At 44.6% G+C, this 26,661-nt stretch overlaps 1 protein-coding gene across 2 annotated transcripts in view; it reads left to right on the forward strand.

The window, feature by feature from the left end:
* The window catches only part of ap1m3 (adaptor related protein complex 1 subunit mu 3), a 105,315-nt gene that overhangs the window by 53,090 nt on the left and 25,564 nt on the right, over window positions 1–26,661 (forward strand). For both annotated transcript variants that reach the window (XM_060920007.1, XM_060920009.1), the window contains 4 exons: window positions 4,246–4,372; window positions 12,878–13,020; window positions 13,111–13,182; window positions 23,006–23,164. In XM_060920007.1, the coding sequence (XP_060775990.1) occupies window positions 4,246–4,372; window positions 12,878–13,020; window positions 13,111–13,182; window positions 23,006–23,164 (501 nt within the window). The remainder of the gene's footprint in view (window positions 1–4,245; window positions 4,373–12,877; window positions 13,021–13,110; window positions 13,183–23,005; window positions 23,165–26,661) is intronic.

Here is a 26,661-nt window from a genome sequence, read left to right on the forward strand (position 1 = left end):
CCATTACTGTGGCCAAACAACTCTATTTTTGATTTGCCTGTCCAGAGCACATTATTCCAAAAGGCCTGGTCTTTGCCTTTTCATAGGCAAACTGTAGTCTTGCTTTAACATTCCTTTTGGACAGCATAGGCTTTTTCCTGGCATGCCTCCCATGCAGGTCAAATTTGTCCAAACTCTTTCTGATTGTAGATGTTTGCACTTTCACACCAACAACTGCAAGCGTTACCTGCAGATACAATGATGACATTTTGGGGTTCTTGGAGACTTCTTTTAGCAGCAAACAGTCTGCTCTTGGGCTGAATTTGCTGGGGCAGCCTGTCCTGGACAAATTGGCGGTTGTTTGAAATATACACCACTTGTAGAGGCTTTTCCTTACAATGGAATGATTTATTTCTAATAATTTAGGGATCTTTTTAAATCCCTTACCAGATTCATAAGCATCCACAACCTTTTTTCTGAGGTCCTTCGAGAGCGCTTTAGATCTTGGTATGATGACACCATACGCTTCAATAACAAAGAGAACACCAGACCCTAGATATCAGGTTTAAATAAGATGGGTTCCACCTGCAGGAGGTTCTAATCAATGGCACCTAATCTGGAACATCTGAGTCCAATTTTATGGACTTGAAAGTGTGATAAATGTAAAGGTGTACTTACGGTTTCCAGGGTGTACTTAAGTTTTTGACTGATTTTTAAAAAAATTTAAATCATGAAAATGACTACAACATGTCAGTGTTGTGTGTCATTTGTTGGAGTATATCACCTTTATCTGTAGGTGCTGTATCAAAGAGAGTGCTTGTTTAAATATGTTGACAAAAGTCTACAATTTCCATGGGATGTACTTATTTTTTCACATGACTATACTTTGCAAAGTCTGTGTGTTGTCAGAGTCCTTATATGCGCGCGCCGTGATTGCACTCTGATCAGGATAGGTGTATAGTAATTAGTGCTTGCGGTGTGCGCTGCTCGCTCAGAACAAAAGTGCGTGTGGATGAGAGTGACAGTTCGAAGTGACATTATGAAGCATTTTATTAAACTGGTCATCTAAGACATTTCAGATTTACTTTATTTTACAAACGTAATCTACCGAGCATAGTTGCCCAGTATGGCTAATTTTGCATGATAGATTCTTTGTCCGTAGTGATGCGCGTAAATTTGCCTGCGATAATCACTGGCACCCTGTCCTCTTAGAAAGCTAGCTGGAACACTGAAGTAGGTGTTGCCTCGGCGTAGGAAGAGGTCTGCCCTCTGTGCCTGTTATGGCCCTTTTCCACTACCCTTTTTCAGCTCACTTCAGCTCGCTTCAGCTCACTTCAGCCCGACACGGCTCGCGTTTCGACTACCAAAAACCAGCACGACTCAGCTCGTTTCAGCCCTGCTTAGCCCCTAAAACTCGCACCGTTTTGGAGTGGGGCTGAAGCGAGCCAAACCGTGCCGACTGAGGTTGGGGGCGTGAGCAGACACTCCCCTGTGCACTGATTGGTGAGGAGGAGTGTCCTCACATGCCCACACACGCCCCGCGAGCGCGCTGGGATCTGTAAACACCGCAAACCCGGAAGAAGAAGAATTACGAATTACGAGAATTCCTGAAGCCTTATGCGCCTCGCCTCATCTATACGCTCTTGCCAGTATCTGTCCGCGTTGTCGGTGACAACAAGCCACAGCACCAAGACCAGCAACACTAACGACTCCATGTCCTCCATGTTTATTGTTTACTATTCGGGTCGTGAGACTACCGCTTAAAAGCTCACTGAATCAGTGACATACAGAGCATCGTGGACGAGTTCGCGGAGCGCAAGGCTCGTCGTATGCCCTTCAAATAATGCGCGCAGTAGGCTATTGATGTTTTATTATGAGCCATGTACAGTATGTCGCCGAATGTTTTTTTTTGTTTCTGAGTTACATGTTCGTTTGAAGGACTTAATGTACAAACTAACATAGTTGCACCCCGTAGTGTTGAAATTGGTAAACACAGTGCATTCAGTGAGGTTTGCACCGCCCTCCTTTTATTTCTGACTCTTCCTGTCAGCGTTGCAACCTCTGAGTGCTCATTCGTATGCCCTTCAAATAATGTGCGCAGTATAGGCTATTGATGTTTTATTATGAGCCATGTACAGTATCCTAATGTTTTTTGTTTCTGAGTTACATGTTCGTTTGAAGGACTTGATGTACTAAATAACATAGTTGCACCCGGTAGTGTTGAAATTGGTAAACACCGCAGTTGCGGACATTTTGTAGCCTAAAATGATGTTATGATAAGCTTTAATAAAGGGTCCGGTCATTTGCCCCGCCCCCGGCCCGGCTCTGACTTGTTCCGCCACTGTCACTGATGTCACTGTTTGCGCTGCTTAACGGCATCACATGACGTCCACCCACTTTCGCTAACTCCACCCAATGTGTCCACCCACTTCCAGCCAGCACGGTTCAGCGCGGTTGTAGTCGAAATGCAACTCCAACAGCCCCGCTCAGCTCGACTCAGCTCGACTCGGCACGGCACGGCTCAGCCGCGTTTGTAGTGGAAAAGCGGCATTAGTCCCACTGACTTTTTGCCTGTAAGTTGCAGTGAATGAGGTGTGGCCTTTGTTCCTGTGTGTCCCACTGAATGAGATGTTGTCTCTGTGCCTGTTAGTCCTAGTGACGGAGGTGTGGCCTGTGTGCCTGTTAGTTCCAATGAAGGAGGTGTGTCCTCTGTGCCTGTTAGTTCCGGTGAAGGAGGTGTGGCCTCTGTACCTGTTAGTTCCAGTGAAGGAGGTGTGGCCTGTAAGCCTGTTAGTCCCAGTGAAGGAGGTGTGGCCTCTGTGCCTGTTAGTCCCAGTGAAGGAGGTGTGGCCTCTGTGCCTGTTAGTTGCACTGAATGAGGTGTGGCCTGTGTGCCTGTTAGTTCCAATGAAGGAGGTGTGTCCTGTAAGCCTGTTAGTCCTAGTGAAGGAGGTGTGGCCTCTGTGCCTGTGAGTCTCACTGAAGGAAGTGTGGCGTCTGTGCCTGTTAGTCCCACTGAATGAGGTGTGGCCTCTGTGCCTGTTAGTCCCACTGAATGAGGTGTGGCCTCTGTGCCTGTTAGTCTCACTGAAGGAAGTGTGGCGTCTGTGCCTGTTAGTCCCACTGAATGAGGTGTGGCCTCTGTGCCTGTTAGTTCCACTGAATGAGGTGTGGCCTCTGTGCCTGTTAGTTCCACTGAATGAGGTGTGGTATCTGTGCCTGTTAGTCCCAGTAAAGGAGGTGTGGCCTCTGTGCCTGTTAGTCCCAGTGAAGGAGGTGTGGCCTGTAAGACTGTTAGTCCCAGTGAAGGAGGTGTGGCCTCTGTGCCTGTTAGTCCCAGTGAATGAGGTGTAGCCTCTGTGCCTGTTCGTCTCACTGAAGGAAGTGTGGCGTCTGTGCCTGTTAGTCCCACTGAATGAGGTGTGGCCTCTGTGCCTGTTAGTCCCACTGAATGAGGTGTGGCCTCTGTGCCTGTTAGTCCCACTGAATGAGGTGTGGCCTCTGTGCCTGTTAGTCCCAGTAAAGGAGGTGTGGCCTCTGTGCCTGTTAGTCCCAGTGAAGGAGGTGTGGCCTCTGTGCCTGTTAGTCCCACTGAATGAGGTGTGGCTTCTGTGCCTCTTAGTCCTAGTGAAGGAGGTGTGGTGTCTGTGCCTGTTAGTCCCATTGAAGGAGGTGTGGCATCTGTTCCTGTGTGTCCCGCTGAATGAGGTGTTGTCTCTGTGCCTGTTAGTCCTAGTGAAGGAGGTGTGGCCTGTGTGCCTGCGAGTCCCAGTGAAGGAGGTGTGGCTTCTGTGCCTGTTAATCCCACTCAAAGAGGTGTTGTCTCTGTTCCTGTGTCCCACTGAATGAGGTGTTGTCTCCGTGCCTTTCTCTTGACCTCCTTGCCTCGAGTCATGAAGAACAGTTAGCGTTTACTTTTGCTGTATGTCTGGTCTTTGCCTTGTCCTAAGCTGAATGCTCTGCTACCCTTCAGGCTTACAGTAGATTTTAAGTGCACCGTTTTTAATTTCACAAGACCCACATCTCATTGCTTTCTAATGGGGCATTACTATCCACCCATGCAGCTTTCTCTGTTTGACTTTTTTCGCTGTTGCTCTGGAAATTCTAGCTGCTTGGCTTTTCATTTGGCATCCTTGTCTTGGCATAGGTTGTTTTATATTTTGCGTTTTATTTCCACTTGATGATGATGATGATGATGATGAAGTGATTATATTTTGTATGCAATCTCATTATCCCCCCTCTATGTTTCTCCTCTGTTTCATTCAGGTTAGTGCTACAGGCAGCGTCCTGCGCAGTGAGATTCTGGGCTGTATCAAACTGAAGGTTATTCTCTCAGGAATGCCTGAGCTGAGGCTAGGCCTTAATGACAAAGTGCTCTTTGAAATCACAGGCAGTGAGTGCACATATTTATTACATTTTTAAAGGGAAAATAGAAAACAAAGCTGCATTTTTCTAGTCATTAACCATATAAATGATTTGTTTTACCCAGTAGTGATATAAGGGTGAAATATGAAGGGTCTACCTGTACTGTAGGTGACATGGCACCATACTTCCTATGTACAGCATTTATACAATATCTGTGCATTGTGAGACATAGATATTTTTTGACTATTCTCCGCTTATTTATATATGATTAAAAGAAAACCCTAAATAAATGAGGAAAGAAACCTAAAGAGGGCAGAGTACTACATGATGCAGTTAAGGAACTAATGTATACCTCACATGCTCTATGCCATATAAAAAGTGATGAGCAGGCTAAGTTGACCTCATTTTTGGACCAAGAAGGCAAGAGGAAATGGTATACAGTATAGTCAGGCCCATACATTTTTTTTTAATCCGTGTGATACATTATCAGACCTGTTTACTCCTACGATTTGTCCGTAGTTCCTACGATTTTTCAAAACAAAATACGGACTACGAATTCTTGTCCAAAAACTACGATTTATGGCCGAAATGTTGCCAAATGTTTCATCAGGCTTTTGTCTAAACGGGGGAACAGGGGCGCTGCGCCCTCTTACTCTCGGCGTGCGCCCCCTTACCGACTCCGTGAAAACATCCCAGCAACACCACGTGACAATGTGTCTGATCATCAAATACGTTATAATTGCTCCAAAAATATTCCAATCATAGTAGATACACCGCCAGACGGTGCAAAAACAATCCGAATTGGCGTTTTCCAGACTGAGGCGCCATGTTGTTTAGTTGTTTACTTGTTGCGGCTGCTCTCGCGAGATTTGACATAGGTTACATACAAGGTCAGCTGACTTGTAGAGCGAGATTTCTCGAGACTGAATGACCTTTCACCCACCGGCGCGGGAGCTTTTGACAGAAGTAGTTCGCGAGTTGTTTTTGTTGACACTTAGGCATTTAAAGATGTCATCCTGCGGCACGAAACGGAAGAAAGCCAAAGACTGTCTGGGGCAGAAGAAGATTACTTCTTTCTTTTTCAATGTTGACACAATTTGTTACAATTTCCCTCTCAGATAGCCTCAGAATGTCCCATTGGAGCATTTTTCAAAGGCTTTGCACGGCGGGGGGCGGGGGGGGGGACAACCGGCACCATCTCCCCCCCGGTCGCTTCGCTCCCTCGCCATGGTGAGCGCCCTCATACTAAATTTTTCTAGAAAAAACCCTGTTCATGACTTACTTTGTAATCATATTTATTGTGGGAATCGAACATCGATCATATAGTCATGGGCGCGGCCATGTTTAATCACGTTTAAGCCACGTTTACCGTACGTTGCATTGTGGCCTCTGAAATATTTTTTCTTATTATAGCATCCTAGATAAGTATTACTGCTAGTCTTCTGGTTATTTCAGAGATACTGAAATAATGAAATGTATGAGGAGTCAACAAGTAGACCTTAGAGTCTAGGCTTGGTAATATGAGGATTATGGAGCAGATCTAGAATCTTACATGGGTTTGCTTTTTGGTTCTCACAGGTGCTTAACTTGACAGAAAAAATAAGACCAGTGCTAGATTTTAATTTTTAAAATTTTGTTCATGTAATCTATCACTTACTTTCAACTTGAATGAGTACTATTATCTAATAGGCTGCTTTCTACTTTTTGTCTTCGATACAGTACATAGATTGGACCCCAGTAAAATTCCTACTGACAGCTTACCAAAACTACTGACAAGATACTGCAAGACTACTGACAGGGCAAATTTGGGGTAAACAGGTCTGCGTTATATTGGACTTGGAATGAAATATAATAAATATGAGCTCAAATAAAATAAATAATGAATATGAGCTTAAAGTGCAGTCTTTAAGCTTTAATTTGAAGGCATTTACGGTACAACCATATCGAGTGAACACTGTAGGAATTTTTATATGTTGTATCCCTCTTTTTAAGGGACCAAAATTAATTGGACAAAAGGCTGCTCAGCTCTTTCATGGCCAGGTGTATGTTATTCCCTCATAATACACTTAGAAGTAAGAAGACAAGAGGTTTATGTTTTATGGGGAAGCCATGGCCTAATGGTTAAAGAAGCAGCTTTCAGACCCAAAGGTCACTGGTTTGATTTCCTAGACCAGCAGGAATGGCTGAAGTTCCCTTTGAGCGAGGCACCTAACCCCCAACTGCTCCCTGGGCTGCTCTGGGTATGTTGTATGTCGATCTGGATAAGAGCGTCTGCTAAATGCCATTAATGTAATGTCCAGAGTTGATTTCAAGTGTAACATTTGCATTTGGAGTCTCTTGCTCTGAACTCTAAATTTGAAGTCCAAAGACCTGGCACTGCCAATGAGGCAAGCCATTACTTGACTGAAAAATCAAAACAAACCTACATTCCTAAAAAAAAGTGCAATGGTGAGCTCAGGAAAACCAAAAGACACGGAAGTCCACAGAAAACAACTGCTGTGGATGACAGAAGAATATTTTCCCTGGTGAAGAAAAACCCGGTCAAAACAGATGGCCAGATGAAGAACACCCTCCAGGAGATAGGAATATCCGTGCCAAAGGCAATAATCAAGAGAAGCCTTCACCAGAGTAAATAAAGAAGGTTTATCACAAGATGCAAACCAATGGTAAGCCTCAAAAACAGTTTAGATTTTGCAAAAAAAAAAAAAAACCTCCAAAAAAGCCAGTGGAACAATATTCTGTGGGCAGATGAGACAAAGATCAACTTGTACCAGAATGACGGGAAGAGCAGAATATAGAGAAGAGAAAGAATTCACAATTTAAATCATACCACCTTATGGCATGGGCATGTATGGCTGCTAATGGAACTGGTTCCTTTGTATTTATTGATGATGTGACTGCTAACAAAACAGCAGGATAAATTCTGAAGCATATAGGGTTATATTATATGCTCAGATTCACCCAAATGCTTCAAAACTCACTAGACAGCACTTCACGGTGCGGATGGACAGTGACCCAAAGCATACTTTGAAAGCCACCCAAGACTTTTTAAGGTAAAGTCTTGGAATATTCTACAGTCGCCAAGTCAGTCATCAATGAATTCCACTTACTCAAGGCAAACTGTTCCAAGAACAAGCAGGAAGTGAAGACAGCTGCAATAAACCCTGGCAGAGCATCACCAGTGAAGAAACCCAGCATTTGGTGATACCTGTGGGTTCTAAACTTCATGCAATGGATTTACAACTTCATCTCATCTCATCTCATCTCATCTCATCTCATCTCATCTCATTATCTCTAGCCGCTTTATCCTGTTCTACAGGGTCGCAGGCAAGCTGGAGCCTATCCCAGCTGACCACGGGCGAAAGGCGGGGTACACCCTGGACAAGTCGCCAGGTCATCACAGGGCTGACACATAGACACAGACAACCATTCACACCTACGGTCAATTTAGAGTCACCAGTTAACCTAACCTGCATGTCTTTGGACTGTGGGGGAAACCGGAGCACCCGGAGGAAACCCACGCGGACACGGGGAGAACATGCAAACTCCGCACAGAAAGGCCCTCGCCGGCCACGGGGCTCGAACCCAGACCTTCTTGCTGTGAGGCGACAGCGCTAACCACTACACCACCGTGCTGCCCGCCAATTATTGTTTTAAATTAAAATAAAAATGGGAGCTAAACGTCTGCACTTTGAGCTCATATTCATAATTTAATTTCAACTCCGGTGTACTGTGGTAGACAGTGTGTCTCCAGATATTTCTGGACCTGACTGTAAATGACTTTGAAAGAGGGTTCCTTATTGAGCTAGGAGCTTTAGACACAGTGAAGGCTCAACTTGCGTGTGTATAATTGGACAAGGCTGAGACAAGTCATACAAATATCCATCCACCCATCCATCCATTTTCTATGCTACTTATCTGTTTAGCCAATTCCAGCTGACATTGGGAGAGAGGCCCGGTTCACCCTGGACAACTCACCAGTCTATCACAGGGCTAACACAGACAGACAGACAGACAGATAGACAAACAGCCATTCACACTCACACCTATGGACAATTTAGAGTAGCCAGTTAACCTAAAACACGTCTTTGGACTGTGGGAGGAAACCCATGCAGGCATGAGGAGAACATGCAAACTCCATGCAAAAATACCCCAGGTTTGAACCCAGAACCTTCTGGCTGTGAGGTGACACTGCTAACCATTGCACCACCCCAGACAAACAGTCAGCTTTACAACTGACTCAAATTCAAAAGCCTGAAATGATGTAATATATTGTCTCGTCTCGTCTTCTTCCGCTTATCCGGGACCGGGTCGCGGAGGCAGCAGTCTAAGCATGGAAGCCTAAACTTCCTTTTCCCCAGACACCTTGGCCAGCTCCTCAGGAAGGCGTTCCCAGGCCAGCCGAAAGACATAGTCCTTCCAGCGTGTCCTGGGTCTTCCCCGGGGCCTCCTCCCGGGGGGACATGCCTGGAACACCTCCCCAGGGAGGCGTCCAGGAGGCATCCGAAAAAGATGCCCGAGCCACCTCAGCTGATTCCTCTCGATGTGGAGGAGCAGCGGCTCTACTCCGAGCTCCTCCCGAGTGACTGTGCTTCTCACCCTATCTCTAAGGGAGCGCCCAGCCACCCTGCGAAGGAAACTCATTTCAGCCGCTTGTATCCGCGATCTTGTTCTTTCGGTAATATATTGACTCAAGTCAATTTATTTGTACAGCACTCTTAACAATAGACGCTGCCGCAAAGCAGCTTTACAGAAAAATAAAGCTTTTAAATGTGTGAACTACATAATGAATTTATCCCTAATAAGCATGTATAACATCTTCAGTGTGGGTTTCCTTCTCCCACCTCTCAAAAACATGCCCCAAATGTGAACGTGTGTGTGTGTGTGTGTGTGTGTGTGTGTGTGTATGATGGTCCTGCCTTGCTCCAATTGTTCCTGGGCTAAGCACTTTATCTACAGTGACCATGATAAAATACTTGCTGAAAATGAACGAGTAACTGTCGCTAAACTCTGCACCAAGGCTGCGATGGCCACCCTGCCCTCCAGCGAAGCATCCAGTGAGAACAGAGGTCATTTGCATACAAAATTAACACTGTCAGAAAGACCTGCTCATCAAAGTAAAGGACATGATTGGAAGAACTCATCACGTACATCAAGTATACACAGATATGTCAACATAATATAGAACAAACTGTATTAAATAGTGGGGGGGGGGGGGGGGGGGCAGTAAAATATCTCTGAGCTTTGAAGAGTCTACTGACAACAGACCGAGCGTGAGTAGGAGGAGATGATTTTAAATAGGGCTTATTCTGTATCTACTTAATTTGTTCTTGTCAAGAATACCTTTCCATCTTCTCCTGAGTCATCACTGTAGCTGTCAATAACCCGAATGATCCACACCCACTTATGCATTCTGACAGGGCAGAGAGTGTGAAGTGCTGCAAATTCGGGACGTTACAACATAAAATGAACAATTAATAAGTCAGCGTGTGAATTTTCCAACACGAACAAGCAGAGCAGCAACATTCTCGAAAGAAAGTGGTCGTGTCAGAGTTTAGAGGAAATTATGAAGGCAGACTGACTTCCTGATTTCCTTCCTTTAATGATGCTCTAATGCATCATGCAGCTGCTCCAATGAGATAATATTACTCTCAAACTCATGTGACCTCAGATGTGGTGGAGATATGAAACCACTGATCGACATTTTTTTTAGATGAGAGGAAACACTGCCCTCTTCAGGGCAGGACTTATAAATCAGCAGAGGACATGTTCATGTTCGTGGGTAATGCATACAACTTCATGGAATATCAGTGAAGGCTTTCTGTGAAGACAAACAAGATGATAGCGGTCTGTCTAGTTGTGATAGTTTAGGCTCTTAAAGTGCCATTCCACCATTGGATGTATTTTTTTGGCATAAAATACAATATATTTTATGACAACATGACTAGACAGAGAAATCTTTTAGCTTCAAAATGATATGTCAAACATAATTTTTTGACAACGACAAGTATATTAATTTTGCGACCAAAGTCACCTACCCTTTTAATTTCCGCGCGGTAGTGAAACGTGATGTCATCGTCAGGTTCCCCTTCTTGTGTACCACGTCACGTGTGACGTGGCACAGATTATCAGCAATGGCGGATAGAACGCGATTGTCAGCTTCGGAAAAGAAGCGAAAGAAAATAGCAAGTGATGCCCAAAGGAGACGGTCGATGGTGAATATCGGCACAGCAATCGACCATTGCTGATAATCTGTGCCACGTCACACGGGACGTGGTACACAAGAAGGGGAACCTGCCGATGACATCACGTTTCACTACCGCGCGGAAATTAAAAGGGTAGGTGACTTTGGTCGCAAAATTAATATACTTGTCGTTGTCAAAAAATTATGTTTGATATATCATTTTGAAGCGAAAAGATTTCTCTGTCTAGTCATGTTGTCATAAAATATATTGTATTTTATGCCAAAAAAATACATCCAATGGTGGAATGGCACTTTAAAGTTTTAAAGTTAGTCATGATAACACAAACTACTAAAAATTATTCAGTAAGTGCAGTGAAACTAGAGGGCAGGTTTGTAGTTTTATAACAAATCTAAGTCTTGACCCACTGACAGGTGTGAATGAATCATGAAGATAGTTAAAGATTTCTTATTTCTCTCTGTGTGTGTGTGTGTGTGGGGGGGGGTTTCTGGTGGACCACAGAACCAGTGATGAACCAGCGATGAGCCTTATTCCTTTCATCATGCAAACAACGCTATACTAAACTTGGAAATATTCAGATTTTTCTGAGAAGCAGTAGACAAGTGCTCTTTATTTCAGAGGACTAATCAGTTTTTCTCTCTCTCGTCTCTGGGGAATCAATCAGGAGACATTAGAAATAGAGGCAGCTCCCCCCGTGTGACCTTTTGGCAGCAAGGCTGATGACATCCAAGGTGTTTGAGTATGAGCAGTGAGTGTCGAGTCTCAGCAGGCCTTCACCACTGCCAAGGGAACACAGACTGCTGAGCTCTGCCTTCCAAACTGTCCTCATGGCCCTTTCATGTGCCTCTGTAAATGCCAATAGCCAAGAGACAGAGAGTCACACACATCTGTGTGAATAAATGAAAAATACACTCAATGTGTGGGCAAGGACACCCTGCATACTTGCAGTAAGACAGAGTAATCAGAACTCACCTGGTTTACCCGTGTAAATGCTCCTTTAAAAATTCCGTCTGTTTATTTTGGTTCTGTGGTCCACACTAGAGAGAGAGAGAGAGAGAGAGCAGTTTTGTACTTTGGTAAATCAGCAGTCTGGTGCTGAGAGTACAGTGTTAAATTCCCAGAGCTGGTTGTATTAGGGATACAGCTGCGCTTTGAGCTGTTCAAACAGACTGAAACATCCCACACTCGCACACTCCTTAAGCAAGGTACAGTTAAGCTCATTTTAAATGCAATTTGGTCATCATTGGTCAATTTTCAACGTCTAGCCAGATTTACGATGGACAATCTGTTCAGTCTGCAGTCTCAAATCGACTTCTCATAGTATTAAGTAATTTACATTTACTTCGTTTGGCTGATGCTTTTATCCAAAGCAGCTTACAGTAATGACAGAATAGGTTTAGACATTTATTTATTTATTCCATGGATATTTCAGTTATGTCTCATCTCGTCTCATCTCATCTCATCTCATTATCACTAGCCGCTTTATCCTGTTCTACAGGGTCGCAGGCAAGCTGGAGCCTATCCCAGCTGACCACGGGCGAAAGGCGGGGTACACCCTGGACAAGTCGCCAGGTCATCACAGGGCTGACACATAGACACAGACAACCATTCACACCTACGGTCAATTTAGAGTCACCAGTTAAACTAACCTGCGTGTCTTTGGACTGTGGGGGAAACCGGAGCACCCGGAGGAAACCCACGCGGACAACATGCAAACTTCGCACAGAAAGGCCCTCGCCGGCCACGGGGCTCGAACCCGGACCTTCTTGCTGTGATGCGACAGCACTAACCACTACTCCACCGTGCCGCCTATTTCAGTTATGTAACCAGTCTAAAAATTTTTTTTTTAATGTTTAAAGATGAAGAATGTAAACAAACGGGCAAAACGACAGGAGCAATTTGTGAAAAATGCTAAAATAATAATTGTTAAAAAAAAAACGCTCTTACCATCAAATATTTTCATTCAATATTTTGTTGCTTTTTTTTTGTATCTTTTGGGGTTTTGTTTTCGAGTGGAGTTTTTATTTCGTCCTCGGTTGGTTCAGCAACACGCTCCGCCATTTTGTTTCTCTCTAGTCACGGTGTATGAGCTGATAGCCTAGTAGTGGAGTAGCCAATCAGAGCGCGCGAATGCTCATATCCAGTGAATGTGGATATATTATATGGTCATATCTATACAAATTTAATGTAAATAATTTAAGATTTATAAATCTGATGTGATGTTCAGTTATTTTAAAAATCATTATGTCCTCTTCAGTGACCACATTTTATTTATTTATTTATTTACTCTTGCTTTATCTCTGTGTGCATGTGTGACTTCTAACCCACAGGAGAAAAGAGCAAGTCTGTGGAGTTAGAGGATGTGAAGTTTCATCAGTGTGTGCGGCTCTCTCGCTTTGAGAATGACCGAACCATCTCCTTCATTCCCCCTGATGGAGAGAGTGAACTCATGTCTTACCGCCTTAATGCCACTGTAAGCATCTGCACCAGGCTCTATAGATTTATGACTTGCCTTATGTCCTCATGCCTTATACTAATTTAATCCATATTGTGGTTGCTAAAGGTGAAGCCGCTCATCTGGATTGAAAGTGTGATTGAGAAGTTTTCCCATAGCCGAGTAGAGATCAAAGTTAAGGTACTCGTATATTCACACACACACACACACACACACACACACACGGGTTGCTCCACACATCACATCACATTATCTCTAGCCGCTTTATCCTTCTACAGGGTCGCAGGCAAGCTGGAGCCTATCCCAGCTGACTACGGGCGAAAGGCAGGGTACACCCTGGACAAGTCGCCAGGTCATCACAGGGCTGACACATAGACACAGACAACCATTCACACTCACATTCACACCTACGGTCAATTTAGAGTCACCAGTTAACCTAACCTGCATGTCTTTGGACTGTGGAGGAAACCGGAGCACCCGGAGGAAACCCATGCAGACACGGGGAGAACATGCAAACTCCACACAGAAAGGCCCTCGCCGGCCCCGGGGCTCGAACCCAGGACCTTCTTGCTGTGAGGCGACAGCGCTAACCACTACACCACCGTGCCGCCCCGGGTTGCTCCAGTTACCGGTAATTTACCAGTAAATTTGCCGTTTGAAATGGTACGGTATTATCATTTCATAAATTTCGGTAGTTAACGTGACTGCATTTCGCCGTTTTGAAATATATCTTTGAGAGTTCGCTCTTTTAGGGCGGCATGGTGGTGTAGTGGTTAGCGCTGTCGCCTCACAGCAAGAAGGTCCGGGTTCGAGCCCCGTGGCCGGCGAGGGCCTTTCTATGCAGAGTTTGCATGTTGTCCGTGTGGGTGTGCTCCGGTTTCCCCCACAGTCCAAAGACATGCAGGTTAGGTTAACTGGTGACTCTAAATTGACCGTAGGTGTGAATGTGAATGGTTGTCTGTGTCTGTGTCAGCCCTGTGATGACCTGGCGACTTGTCCAGGGTGTACCCCGCCTTTCGCCCGTAGTCAGCTGGGATAGGCTCCAGCTTGCCTGCGACCCTGCAGAACAGGATAAAGCGGCTACAGATAATGAGATGAGTTCGCTCTTTTGCCTGCCCTTTAATACTAAACCAGCAGCTAATGGGCGTGATGTAAGTCTAACACTCACAGTGGAAGAGCTATCCCTCTGACCAGTGACCAGCCACACCACTTTGAGTTATCTAGCTAAGTTTTTGAAGATGCTCTGGATTTGGGAACTGCTGAATTAACGAGTGACATTAGATACTTGTCAAGAAACAAAGCTCTCTGAGCGAAATATGGTGGTATTTTGCTTTGAGGACAAGTGATAGTGGAGAGGTGGAGTCGTCTTCTCCACTTTTTTGCAAATAGTGCCTCAAGTCATGTGTGGCAGGAAGAGGCATTACATCGAACCTGATGAAACATTAGATGCACGTACATCCCAATTTGTCCAAAGAATTCCAGGAATGCAAGGTGCACATGATGATCACATAAATAAACTGAAAATAAGATTGTCTATATGATAGATACTAAACTTTGTCCATGGTTAGCTTATTCACAATATTTCCCGTCCTGAATCTAGCCTGCTTATACTGTAAGTTTAGCCGACCTGACGTTACGCAGCCAGCTACTGTGATGATGGTGCTCAGGCTGCCGTTTGTCTTCTTAGGCTACAGCCACATTAATATGTTTTAGTTTTAAAACGCATCACTTTTGCTACGCTTACGCCCGGTGTCCACACTACACTGGAGTTTTTGAGCCCCTTGCTGTGTCCAAAATCACTCACTCGTTCACTATTCCCTGCTCACTATCTAGAGAATTCTATATAGAGGACTATATAGTGAGCTCATTGGTAAAATGAAAAAAAATAGGTACCCTATTGCCGCTTTTCCACTACCAACGCGGCTGAGTCGTGCTGAGCCGTGCCGGGCCGAGTCAAGCTGAGCAGGGCTGTTGGAGTTGCATTTCGACTGCAACCGCGCTGAACCATGCTGGCTGGAAGTGGGTGGACACATTGGGTGGAGTTAGCGAAAAAGGGTGGACGTCAGGTGATGTCGTTATGCGGCGCAAACAGTGACATCAGTGAGCTTTTAAGCGGTAGTCTCACAACCCGGAGAGTAAACAATAAACATGGAGGACATGGAGTCGTTAGTGTTGCTGGTCTTGGTGCTGTGGCTTGTTGACACCGATAACGCCAACAGATACTGGCAAGAGCGTATAGATGAGGCGAGGCGCATAAGGCTTCATAATTCTCGTAATTCGTAATTCTCCTTCTTCCGGGTTTACGGTGTTTACAGATCCCAGCGTGCTCGCGGGGCGTGTGTGGGCATGTGAGGACACTCCTCCTCACCAATCAGTGCACAGGGGAGTGTCTCCTCATGCCCTTAGCCTCACTCGGCTCGGTTTGGCTCGCTTCAGCCCCACTCCAAAACCGTGCGAGTTTTGGGGGCTGAGCAGGGCTGAAGCGAGCTGAGTCGTGCTGTTCTTAGATAGTCGAAACGCGAGCCGTGTCGGGCTGAAGTGAGCTGAAGCGAGCTGAAGTGAGCTGAAAAAGGGTAGTGGAAAAGGGCCATTTATGGGTCCATGTGGCTACTGCTTATAAATAAAATAGTTTTCTGATCCCATGGCCATACAGTAAATATAGCTTATATACATGTTATCAATTCTACTCGCCTCATCTCTTGCAAGCATCGCCAAGCTGTGAGCAGCATCAGGGCTTGGAGTATTTTAGTTACCAATTTTGTTTACTGCGTTTTGTTCAAAATACAGCGATGTGAACTAGATCTCTTTTCCAAATAGTAAGAAAGCACTTGTTCGTGAATTGTCTTAGAAGCATTATTTAGTACTAATGAGCACATTTTGTTTCACAAGTGTAGTGTAAAGACTCTAAAATAAAAAATTAAAGCGAATAGCAGAAGTTTGATATCGGCTTCTCAATATATCTGCAAAAAAACTTACAAAACCTTTCATTTGACCTTTCAGGAGGACCAAACAAAAGCTGTGATAATCGAAAGGTAAATTTTCTTAAATAAACACCACTTACTCGATATCGAATCAGTAGCCTTGGCGAACCACGAGGTGAATTTCGTTTATCTTTTTATCTGCCGGTTATCTTCCGATACTATGAAGTCATAACGAGGTTTCTCTGATTTCGTTTCTGGTTCTGATTGGTTCCGAAGTTTATCAAGAAGTAGAACGGGTAATCGAACTTGATCAGGATAAGTGCTGATTGGTTACGAAGTTTCACTACTGTTATACTCATTCTTACATTCGTACAACACGATGACATAATGGCTTCGCCACTCGTTCTTGTGTACCTTTGATAACGCGAGATCAACTGTTCGTATTGCAAGATCACGAATCGCCGTTCTGGTGATTGTAACGCTTATGCGTATGCGCATGCGCTATTGTTACACTCATTCTTACATTCTTACAACACGATGACATAGTGGCTACTGCCTCGCTTCGCCTCTATGAGGCAGTAGCCACAAAAATGCTTTCGGACACTACTCCACCACGCCGTTATTTACATAATTAGTTTCACACAATTAAAATGTGCCAGCTCAGTCGGCTGGTGGGTTTTCAAAATAATAAATACATGCATGTATTTTGGTGATAAATACATATTATACTGAGCGTATTTCCTACATTAATAAATACAAAGTATTTTGTGTCTGCTGTATCTTTCAGTTCTTCTAAATCAGGGGTCATCAAACTACGGCCCGTGGGCCGACTCCGGCCCGCCACGTGAACCGGCCCTATGAGGCAATCCCCAAAAGTGGTCATGGCCTATTTTTTTTAAATTGCTTTTTGGCAAATAATAACATGTCTGCATGTTGTATTTTGTTGATTTTATCAATTAAAATTGATATTTAGTTATAAAATAAACTATTCATATTTTCCAAATTTTCGTCATATGCTCGCGATCAAGCAGTGACAGGCAGCGCACGCGCCGAGAACTGTCAGTGTTCAGGACAGCAAAATGGCGAGCGGTCAGCGAAAAGCTGACAGAGAGTGCAGAGTTTTTAAAGAACAGTGGACCACCGGTTATTTTTCGTTCAGTGTAAGGACCGTGCAGTTTGTCTTGTATGTAAAGAAAGTGTGTCGGTTTTCAAAGAATATAATCTGCGTCGTCACTACGAAACCCGCCACAAAGAGTATGCTAGTTTGCGAGGGCAAACAAGAGAAGACAGGATTCGGAGGATGAAATGCGGACTGGCTGCACAACAGAATGTATTCCTTCACCAAACCCAGATCAACCAGGCTGCTGTCCGAGCTCGCTATAAGGTAGCTCACCTACTAGCTACCCATGGAAAGCTGTTTACTGATGGGGACTTTGTTAAAGTATGCATGCTTGCTGTGGCCGAGGAGGCGTGTCCCGACAAGAAGGATGCGCTCAACGCGGTGAGTCTCTCCCCACCTACTATGACCAGGCGAACCGAAGATTTGGGGACAACGTGTCTGACCAGCTGAATGAGAAAGCGTCAGAATTCGAGTTTTTTGCTTTGGCCATGGATGAGAGCAATGACGTGCAGGACACAGCACAACTGCTGTGATCTACTGATCTATTGCTCATATTATTATAATTTCACTGTTTTTTTTAAATGTATTTATTTTATAGGCCTATTTATTTGACCTTCATTAAGTGCTGCACACAATTATTATTAATATTATTAATAATATCAACAGGCGTGGGCGGCACGGTGGTGTAGTGGTTAGCGCTGTCGCCTCACAGCAAGAAGGTCCGGGTTCGAGCCCCGTGGCCGGCGAGGGCCTTTCTGTGCGGAGTTTGCATGTTCTCCCCGTGTCCGCGTGGGTTTCCTCCGGGTGCTCCGGTTTCCCCCACAGTCCAAAGACATGCAGGTTAGGTTAACTGGTGGCTCTAAATTGACCGTAGGTGTGAATGTGAGTGTGAATGGTTGTCTGTGTCTATGTGTCAGCCCTGTGATGACCTGGTGACTTGTCCAGGGTGTACCCCTGTTCAACAGGCTCCAGCTCGCCTGCGACCCTGTAGAACAGGATAAAGCGGCTAGAGATAATGAGATGAGATGAATATCAACAGGCCTACCTACAATTTATAATTTTCCACCAACCTTTGCCAGTGTCAGTCACCTCAACTAGGCAGATATTTCTTACCTTAACAGCTTTGATGTTATTTTTATTAGAAAATAAATAAATGGAATATCTGTGGTATTTCAAATTAAAACAAAGTGTGAAGACTCGATTACTACTTTTGCAAACCACTAGTAAAGATAAACAAATATGTGCCAGGAATCAAGTGTGGATATAGTAGTGTTGATATAGTAGTGGGGATATAGTAGTGTGGATGGCTGTGCCATGCTAGTAATCTCTACTACACAATGAGGCCTGCTGGTGGTCATATTTGTCTGGGTCATACAATTCTATGTTATATAGCTGACCCAACCCCGGCCCCCCATCACAGTCAGGAACGACAATGTGGCCCCCAGAGAAAAAAGTTTGGTGACCCCTGTTCTAAATCAAGGCTGAATACTTTCTTCTTTGCCACTGCCTTTTATTAAATCAAATTTGAGGCTTTTGATTAATTCCTCGCGCTGCACTGTAACTTTTATTCCTGTATTTTATCTGTCGTATTCTATTTTGGCTTATTTTTTTATTCGCTTACTATTTATAATTGTTCTTGAAGGTCCGTTTATAATGTGTTTCTTTGTCCGTCCATTCACCCCAACGCACTACAATATTATTGCCATTTTCGCGCCACAACTTATAAATTTGTCTCGTACCTGTTGTCATCAGGAAAAACAAACTCCATCTAAAATACTAAACAGCCCTTATGAAATAGGCATTCGATAGTATTCACAGGGAATCTCTCTGGAAGATTGTCCTTTTATACGGTGTCCCAAGATGTTTTGTGAACATTTTCAAGAGCCTTTATACCAACTCAAGATGCTGCATTAGAACAGAAGAGGGCACAACAAACTTCTTCAGCACTGAAACTGGTGTGAGACAAGAATACACCCTTTCCCCATTCCTGTTCCTGTTGGCAATCGACTTTGTCCTGAAGAAGACCACAAGTGATTGCACGGAGGGAATACCATGGAGAGAGGAAGCAAGACTGGCAGACCTTGACTTTGCTGATGACATCGCCCTGCTGTCTGAAAACAGAAGGGGAGTACATTGGGGGAGTGCCTGTTAGAGAGCGCACTTGTCCTGGGCCATCGGCATAGTGAGGTAGGGTGGCCAGTTCCTTTCCTCGCCGCCTTTAACTTCCCCAGTGTTTCCACCAGGTCCCCATTCACTGCTGGGTGGACAGGGAGCGAGCCCCAGATCCCCGTCGAGCCGAGGCTCGAACCAGGGACCGTTCGCTTAGCGGTCAAGCGCTCTAACCACTTGGCCACCTGCGCTCCAGCAGTTGCAACAGAGATGACCTCCAAAGCCTCACGACAAAACTTGAACAGTTATCTGGAAAGGTAGGGCTGTGTGTGAGCACGGAGAAGACAAAGGCAGTGAGGGTGGACAGCAACAACAGCCAAGCCCCAGTCAGTATTAGTGTCAACAATAGCTGCATCGAAACCGTTGACCAGTTCACCTGTCTCAGCAGCACGGTAGCCAATGATGGCGAAGTAGAGCCTGATGTCAACTGCAGAATTGGTAAAGCAGCTACAGTATTTAAATGAATGAACACCATTTGGACAGCAAACACCATAGACGGTGACACAAAACTTCGACTCTACAACAGCATAGTTATCCCCACAGCCATCTACGCCAGTGAGACCTGGAAGCGTACAGCCCATGTAAGCAAAAAGCTGGATGTCTTTCACCAAAGAAGCCTGAGGAAGAGACTAAAAGTGAGATGGCAGGACCATGTTACAAATGAGGAAATATTGCGGAGGGCCAGATCACAACCTTTGAGTGAAATTGTCGCCGAAAGAAGACTACGGCTCACAGGCCACATCTTACGCCTGCCAGACCACCGCCATGCAAAAACAGCCATAACATGGACACCGCCAGTCAGCAAGAGAAGGAGGAGAAGGCCAAAGATCACATGGAGGAGGACTTTCCAGGAGGACCTAAAGAGATTGAACATCCCCTGGGAGAAGGCTGATGAAGCTGCGGCTGACAAATCCAAGTGGCGGAAACTTGCTGCCCAATGTGCCAATAGGCACAGGAGGAGCTAAGTCTAAGTAAGTAAGCCTTATGAAATCAGCGTGACCGCAGCGCATGATGGTATATATTGCTTGGTTAGTGACCATCGGTTGTACACCACTTTTCATGGTGCATTGTGGGATACTCTGAGTCCACTATATAGGATGCAATAAGTCTCTATACATTCGGACAGCACTACAAAATGGCAAATTCACTGTATAGTCCACTATATAGTGAGTAGTGAGTGATTTCAGACACAGCACCTAAAACAGAGATTTTTGGAAATGCTCCTGGCCTTGTTTTAGGTCAAATACTCCAGGATAGCATTTTAGTGTCAACGGGCAAAAACAGAAACATTTGGAAACGATGACGCAGACACCCACGCTCGCTTCCTGATTGGGGCTTATCGGTCAGGACGTATCCTTCCCTGATTTATCACGGTCCTCTCATGTGACTTTCCTGGAAGAAAATAAACGACATCAGCTGTGTATGACATATGCATGTTCTGTGTACGCGAATGGTCGTGTGATATGCATTTTCAGGCGTGTTAGTATGTACGGAGAATATTTCTGATACAGAGCTAGAACGTTCATCTGGACGGAGATCATTTTCATTTAAAAATGCTGTTTTAAAACTAAACGTATTAGTGTGGATGTAGCCTTAGCCTACGTATCAGTCTGCTCCTTAATGAGTTTCTGAATGAAAGGATAACAAGGCTATAGAAATAACCTTCATCAGATGTTTGTGAAGGTAGCCTACTCATAAATCCTTCTTTCTACACCTGTCACCCACAGACAGGCAGACAGAAGCAGGAAGTCAGTGTTTTCACTCATTTAATGCAGTGTTTAAACAATACGAATTTTGACGTTTGTGTGGTGTAGTGGTTAGCACTGTCACCTCACAGCAAGAAGGTCCTGGGTTCGAGTCCAGTGGCTGACAGGGGCCTTTCTGTGTAGAGTTTGCATGTTCTCCCCGTGTCTGTGTGGGTTTCCTGTGGGTGCTCCGGTTTCCCCCACAGTCCAGCTTGCCCATGACCCTGCACAGGATAAGCGGATAATGGATGGATGAATATTAATTTATTTGTTGCACTGGTACGGAACTAGTACCATTACTGTTCTGCCATGCCAGGTACTGTACCGCTACATGAGTGGCATTTAGCAGATGCCACTATCCAGATAAGATTATAATCTTATCCAGACTGACATACAACACACCCAGAGCAGTCCGGGGAGCAGTTGGGCGTTAGGTGCCTTGCTCAAAGGCCCAATCCCAATTCTAATTTCTACCCCTCCCCCTATCCCTCCCCCTCCCCCTTGGCCCTTCCCCTTGAAACTGAGCTACAAGGGATAGGGCTTGAAATTCAACCCCTATGTATTGGGATAGCCCTTCAACGATCGCATACATCATCGCGTACCTCCGTCAGCGTTTACGTTAGCAAAACGCGACCAAATGCGTCATTGGCTGCGACCAGCCGCTACAGTCAGAGCCAGAACCAGAAATCTCTGCTGGCAGGGTGTGATTTGTTAACTAACACCACTGAATGGGATATCTTTGGCGCTTTGTGCACCACATCCGACAGAATGAGGTGTCAGAACACTCATGTAAACAATAAAAGCGAGAATAACAGAACAAAACGTACGCAGTCAAGCAACCGTAAACAATACTCACTCCCAAAGCTTTTTAGCAGCAGCTTGGATTTCAGAAATCGCTGCTCATTCTCAGCTCGAAAGCGAATCAAACGGCGTGTTTCCTCTGGATAACAACTTAAAACACGTAAATAATGGAGAAAATACATTTATGACAATCTTTCGCCGCGGGAACCGCCATCTTTCTGAAATCCGCATGAAATCTCGCTGAAATCCGCATGGCATTGTGGGAAATCACTCAAACCCCTTTGTTCGGAGTCAGCTCCAGGAAAATCTCCGTTTGGAGGGGTACAGAAGCCCTACCCCTTCCCCTACCCCTCCGCGTTAACTCGGATTGGGATACCCCTACCCCTTCACGTGAACGCGCAAAATGGAGGGGAAGGGCCTGGTCCAAGGGGTGAAATGGGATTCGGCCAAAGGCATTTCAGCCATTCCTGCTGGTCCAGGGAATTGAACCAATGACCTTTTGGTCCCAAAGCTGCTTCTTGAACCATGATGCAATGACTTCTCCATACTAAACTGAAAATTTTGGAACCAGTATCTATTATAATCTTATCCAGAGTGACATGCAACACACCCAGAGCATCATGGGGAGCAGTTGGGGGTTAGGTGCCTTGCTCAAGGGCATTTCAGCCATTCCTGCTGGTCCAAGGAACTGGTAACCTTTTGGTGCCAACGCTGCTTCTCTAACCATTATGCAATGGCTTCCCCATACTGAACTGAAAATTTTGGTACCGAACCAACCCTAACACACACACACACACACACACACACACACACACACACACACACACACACACACACACACACACACACTTACTTACTTACTTACTTACTCTCCACTCTTCTCTCCTCTTACAATACATCAATTTGTTTCATGAGCAAAGGATTGTAACTGTACCTCTTAGGACACAGATGCTTGTCCTGTGCGTGAACCCTCAAGGGTACTTTTGTATTTTGTACCTTTATTTTACCTGGGAAAGTACATTTAGTGCCAAGACAGCTAAGTCTGTGGTCTGATTTAGGCTTCTTTGGTTTTGCACTGAAGTTACAAAGCTTACAACCTGTGAATATAACCTTATTAACATGAACACCCGAGAGGTCTTTCAGCTTTGGACAGCTAATCTTAAATCTAATAATATTGTTTCTCGTGATATTTGCTGGTGTCTTGGCCGTTGAATGTTTACTTCAGTGTGGTGTACGGTGTCCTGCAGGCCCGAAGCCAGTTTAAAAGCCGCTCCACTGCCAACAACGTGGTTATCCTGGTGCCTGTGCCTAGTGACGCTGACTCCCCCAAATTTAAGACCAGCACAGGCCATGTCAAGTGGGTACCTGAGAAGAGTGCTGTCGAGTGGACCATCAGATCCTTCCCTGTGAGTGACACTTTTCCCTCACTTTAACCATCTTATGTGCATTGTTCACCCAGGGCGGTTTTAATATTTACAAAGACCATTCACTTTCCACACTCATTTTGTCACGCGATTCTGAGAAAAATGACTTGAACATCAACTGAACATCAAGTAAATGTGTTTAAAAGCTGAAATTTTGACATCATCGTCATGTATAAGGAATAGCGCAGGTAGTGCTCATTTCCAAAAGAGCTCAGCTTCTGCATAACGCTGCATCAGCAACTGTTTGAAAAGTGGTTGGCTTCATGTTTCTTGGAGGAAATACCTCAGCCTTCGTTATAAGAGACAGTGCTTTTGTGTGAAAACGGAGATTCAGCTCATGAGTAACAATTAGCGACAGCTAACCTCGGAGGAATAGGATTTAAAAAAATAAATAAATAAAATAAAAAGAAAAGGGCATGCAATCAGTGTTAGAAATATACTGGGATTTTTTTTGTAGCATTATGTGATTTTTAGCCAAGCATTGGCTAAAACCTGAATTTTGTCATAAAGTTTAGTGCAGCAAGCTTTACTGTAATTCATTCGGGGTCAAACAGGAAACAAGCAAAATAAGTAAAAACAAATAAGTAAAGATGGACATACACACTTTATATTATATAGATATGAGTGTTTTACTGCAAAATGCATCACTCGTATTTTTAATACGAGCTACATCAGGGACATGGAGAACCAAAACCGTGACATAAATCTCTAGATGTCGCTCGTTAGGAAATTGATGAATTGTTTTGATAAATTTGGGTACGTTTTGTTTGTGAATATGTCGATATAATAAAAAAAAAAAATCACACGCTGGCTTGAAGATATGAAGTTTATCTTCTCGTGTTGAAAAACTCGCATTTTTCATACGAAATACATTGCAGGTCTGAGTGACATATTTAAAGGAGAACTAAAGGCAAATTTTTTAGTATCAAAATTCTATTTATCTCATTTTATTAAATATCGGAATGCATTTCTGACAGCTATTTTGTCACTGCTATAGCAAGTTATGAGTGTTTGAAATATGCTCTGTAATATATCAGTCCATATGTCAAAGCAACAGCCGTGAACGAGATTCGTTGAGACCTGTGCGAGACATCGTAGGACGGAAGTAAAACGTACAGCGTAAATCAAAGTGGCCGACATCTGCTAACGTTGTCAAAAGACGCGCACGCCCTCTTTCGAATGCTGATGTAATCAAGCCGGAAGTTTTGTTAGTTTTGATAGCAGTCAGGAAAGTTTGAAAAAAGTAGGCAGTAATCGTCATTTAAACTCGTTTTTGTGCAATATTTCGTTTGGAAAACAGTTTTCAAAATGGCGGCACTGACACCTGGCTGACACTTCACGCTTCGAAGTCTCGCGCAAGTCTCGTGAAGATCGCGCAGATAAGCGACGCCTGCCATGGACTAAACGAACTAAATTCAACATGGCTAACAACCGAATAGGCCGATAAGTATAATATCTCATCACCTGTAGCCGCTTTATCCTGTTCTACAGGGTCGCAGGCAAGCTGGAGCCTATCCCAGCTGACTACGGGCGAGAGGCGGGGTACACCCTGGACAAGTCGCCAGGTCATCACAGGGCTGACACATAGACACAGACAACCATTCACACTCACATTCACACCTACGGTCAATTTAGAGTCACCAGTTAACCTAACCTGCATGTCTTTGGACTGTGGGGGAAACCGGAGCACCCGGAGGAAACCCACGCGGACACGGGGAGAACATGCAAACTCTGCACAGAAAGGCCCTCGCCGGCCACAGGGCTCGAACCCAGACCTTCTTGCTGTGAGGCGACAGCGCTAACCACTACACCACCGTGCCGCCCTAAGTATAGCCTAATATTTAATTGCAATTAGTTGCCAATACGAGTCACGATATAAGGTTACTAAAACCAAGAACATAATTGAATAACACATTAATTAAGAAATAAAGCAAGTTTAAAAATGACTTCAGTTATCCTTTAAATAATATTGGCTGGCGTTGAGTGGTATATCAGATATATTCCATTCAGCTAGTATGATATTGAACAAGTTGAAGATGAGTTCAATATCATGCTAGCTGAATGGAATATATCTGATATACCACGAAAAAGAGCCAGCCAATATTATTATTATTATACATACACACTCTTCAAATCAGCATTCTCGAAGGCCAGCGCTAGCTTACCCGCAGCTCGATGTTGTTAGCGCGGCAGTCCAGTTACCTTCCAACCGGCGTAGCAGTTAGCGTTAGCGAAGGCCAATGCTAGTGCAGTCAAGCTGATTATTATTATTATTATTTTCTCTGTGTAATTTACTTAGTTACTTTTAAACTCAACGTCAACAGATACACACAACGGAGCTACCTGGCAGCCAAAATTCTCTCAAAATCTTCCGTATTTAACGAAGCAAACCTGGTGGCCATATTTGTTTACAGATTGTCACTCGCTAGCGCAGAAGTTTTACATCTCCGACATGTGATGTCATGTTGTCTTGATAACATGCAATACTGTAAGAATATTGCATGCTCATTCTCCACTGGGTAGAGTGGCATAATACACGTAGGATCAGCAATATGCAAACAATATTGCATGCTGTCAAACCAAACGAATGAAACCCACTAGAAGGGAATAGAATACATATATGTTATTTACGGGCGACACGGTGGTGTAGCGGTTAGCGCTGTCGCCTCACAGCAAGAAGGTCCGGGTTCGAGCCCCGTGGCCAGCGAGGGCCTTTCTGTGCGGAGTTTGCATGTTCTCCCCGTGTCCACGTGGGTTTCCTCCGGGTACTCCGGTTTCCCCCACAGTCCAAAGACATGCAGGTTAGGTTAACTGGTGACTCTAAATTGAGCGTAGGTGTGAATGTGAGTGTGAATGGTTGTCTGTGTCTATGTGTCAGCCCTGTGATGACCTGGCGACTTGTCCAGGGTGTACCCCGCCTTTCGCCCGTAGTCAGCTGGGATAGGCTCCAGCTTGCCTGCGACCCTGTAGAACAGGATAAAGCGGCTACAGATAATGAGATGAGATGAGATATGTTATTTACCAGCTGGGAGGTCTGCATCGTGAAATACCGTGACCGAGGTCTTGAAAGTACTGACCGAGGCCCTCTGGGCCGAGGTCAGTATTCAAGGCCGAGGTCACGGTATTTCACCATACGGACCGACCTTAAACTGGTAAATAATATATTTATTTTTTTCTTTACCAAATTCTAACAGAAAACGAGAGCGCCCGAAAGGGAAAACCGAGCCGAGCCGCCATTTTGAATCCTCATTCACGGCTGTAATGAAAATGGCTTCCTCCTCGGTATACAAGTGCACTTCCATGGCAGGAAAAAAAACTACATTTTGCCGCCTATGTAGTCCCCTATTTATACAAAATTGAGTCATTCAGGATTCAGCCATGTTTTTGCTCAGCATTAGCAACAGTTACAGGTTTTTAGCTTTCTCCTGAAATGTTTTCTTTTATTTCTTCTTCCTCAGGGTAGTAAAACTCGCTTTCGC

This window comes from Neoarius graeffei, chromosome 4 (assembly GCF_027579695.1).
Source record: "Neoarius graeffei isolate fNeoGra1 chromosome 4, fNeoGra1.pri, whole genome shotgun sequence".
Classification (NCBI taxonomy): domain Eukaryota; kingdom Metazoa; phylum Chordata; class Actinopteri; order Siluriformes; family Ariidae; genus Neoarius; species Neoarius graeffei.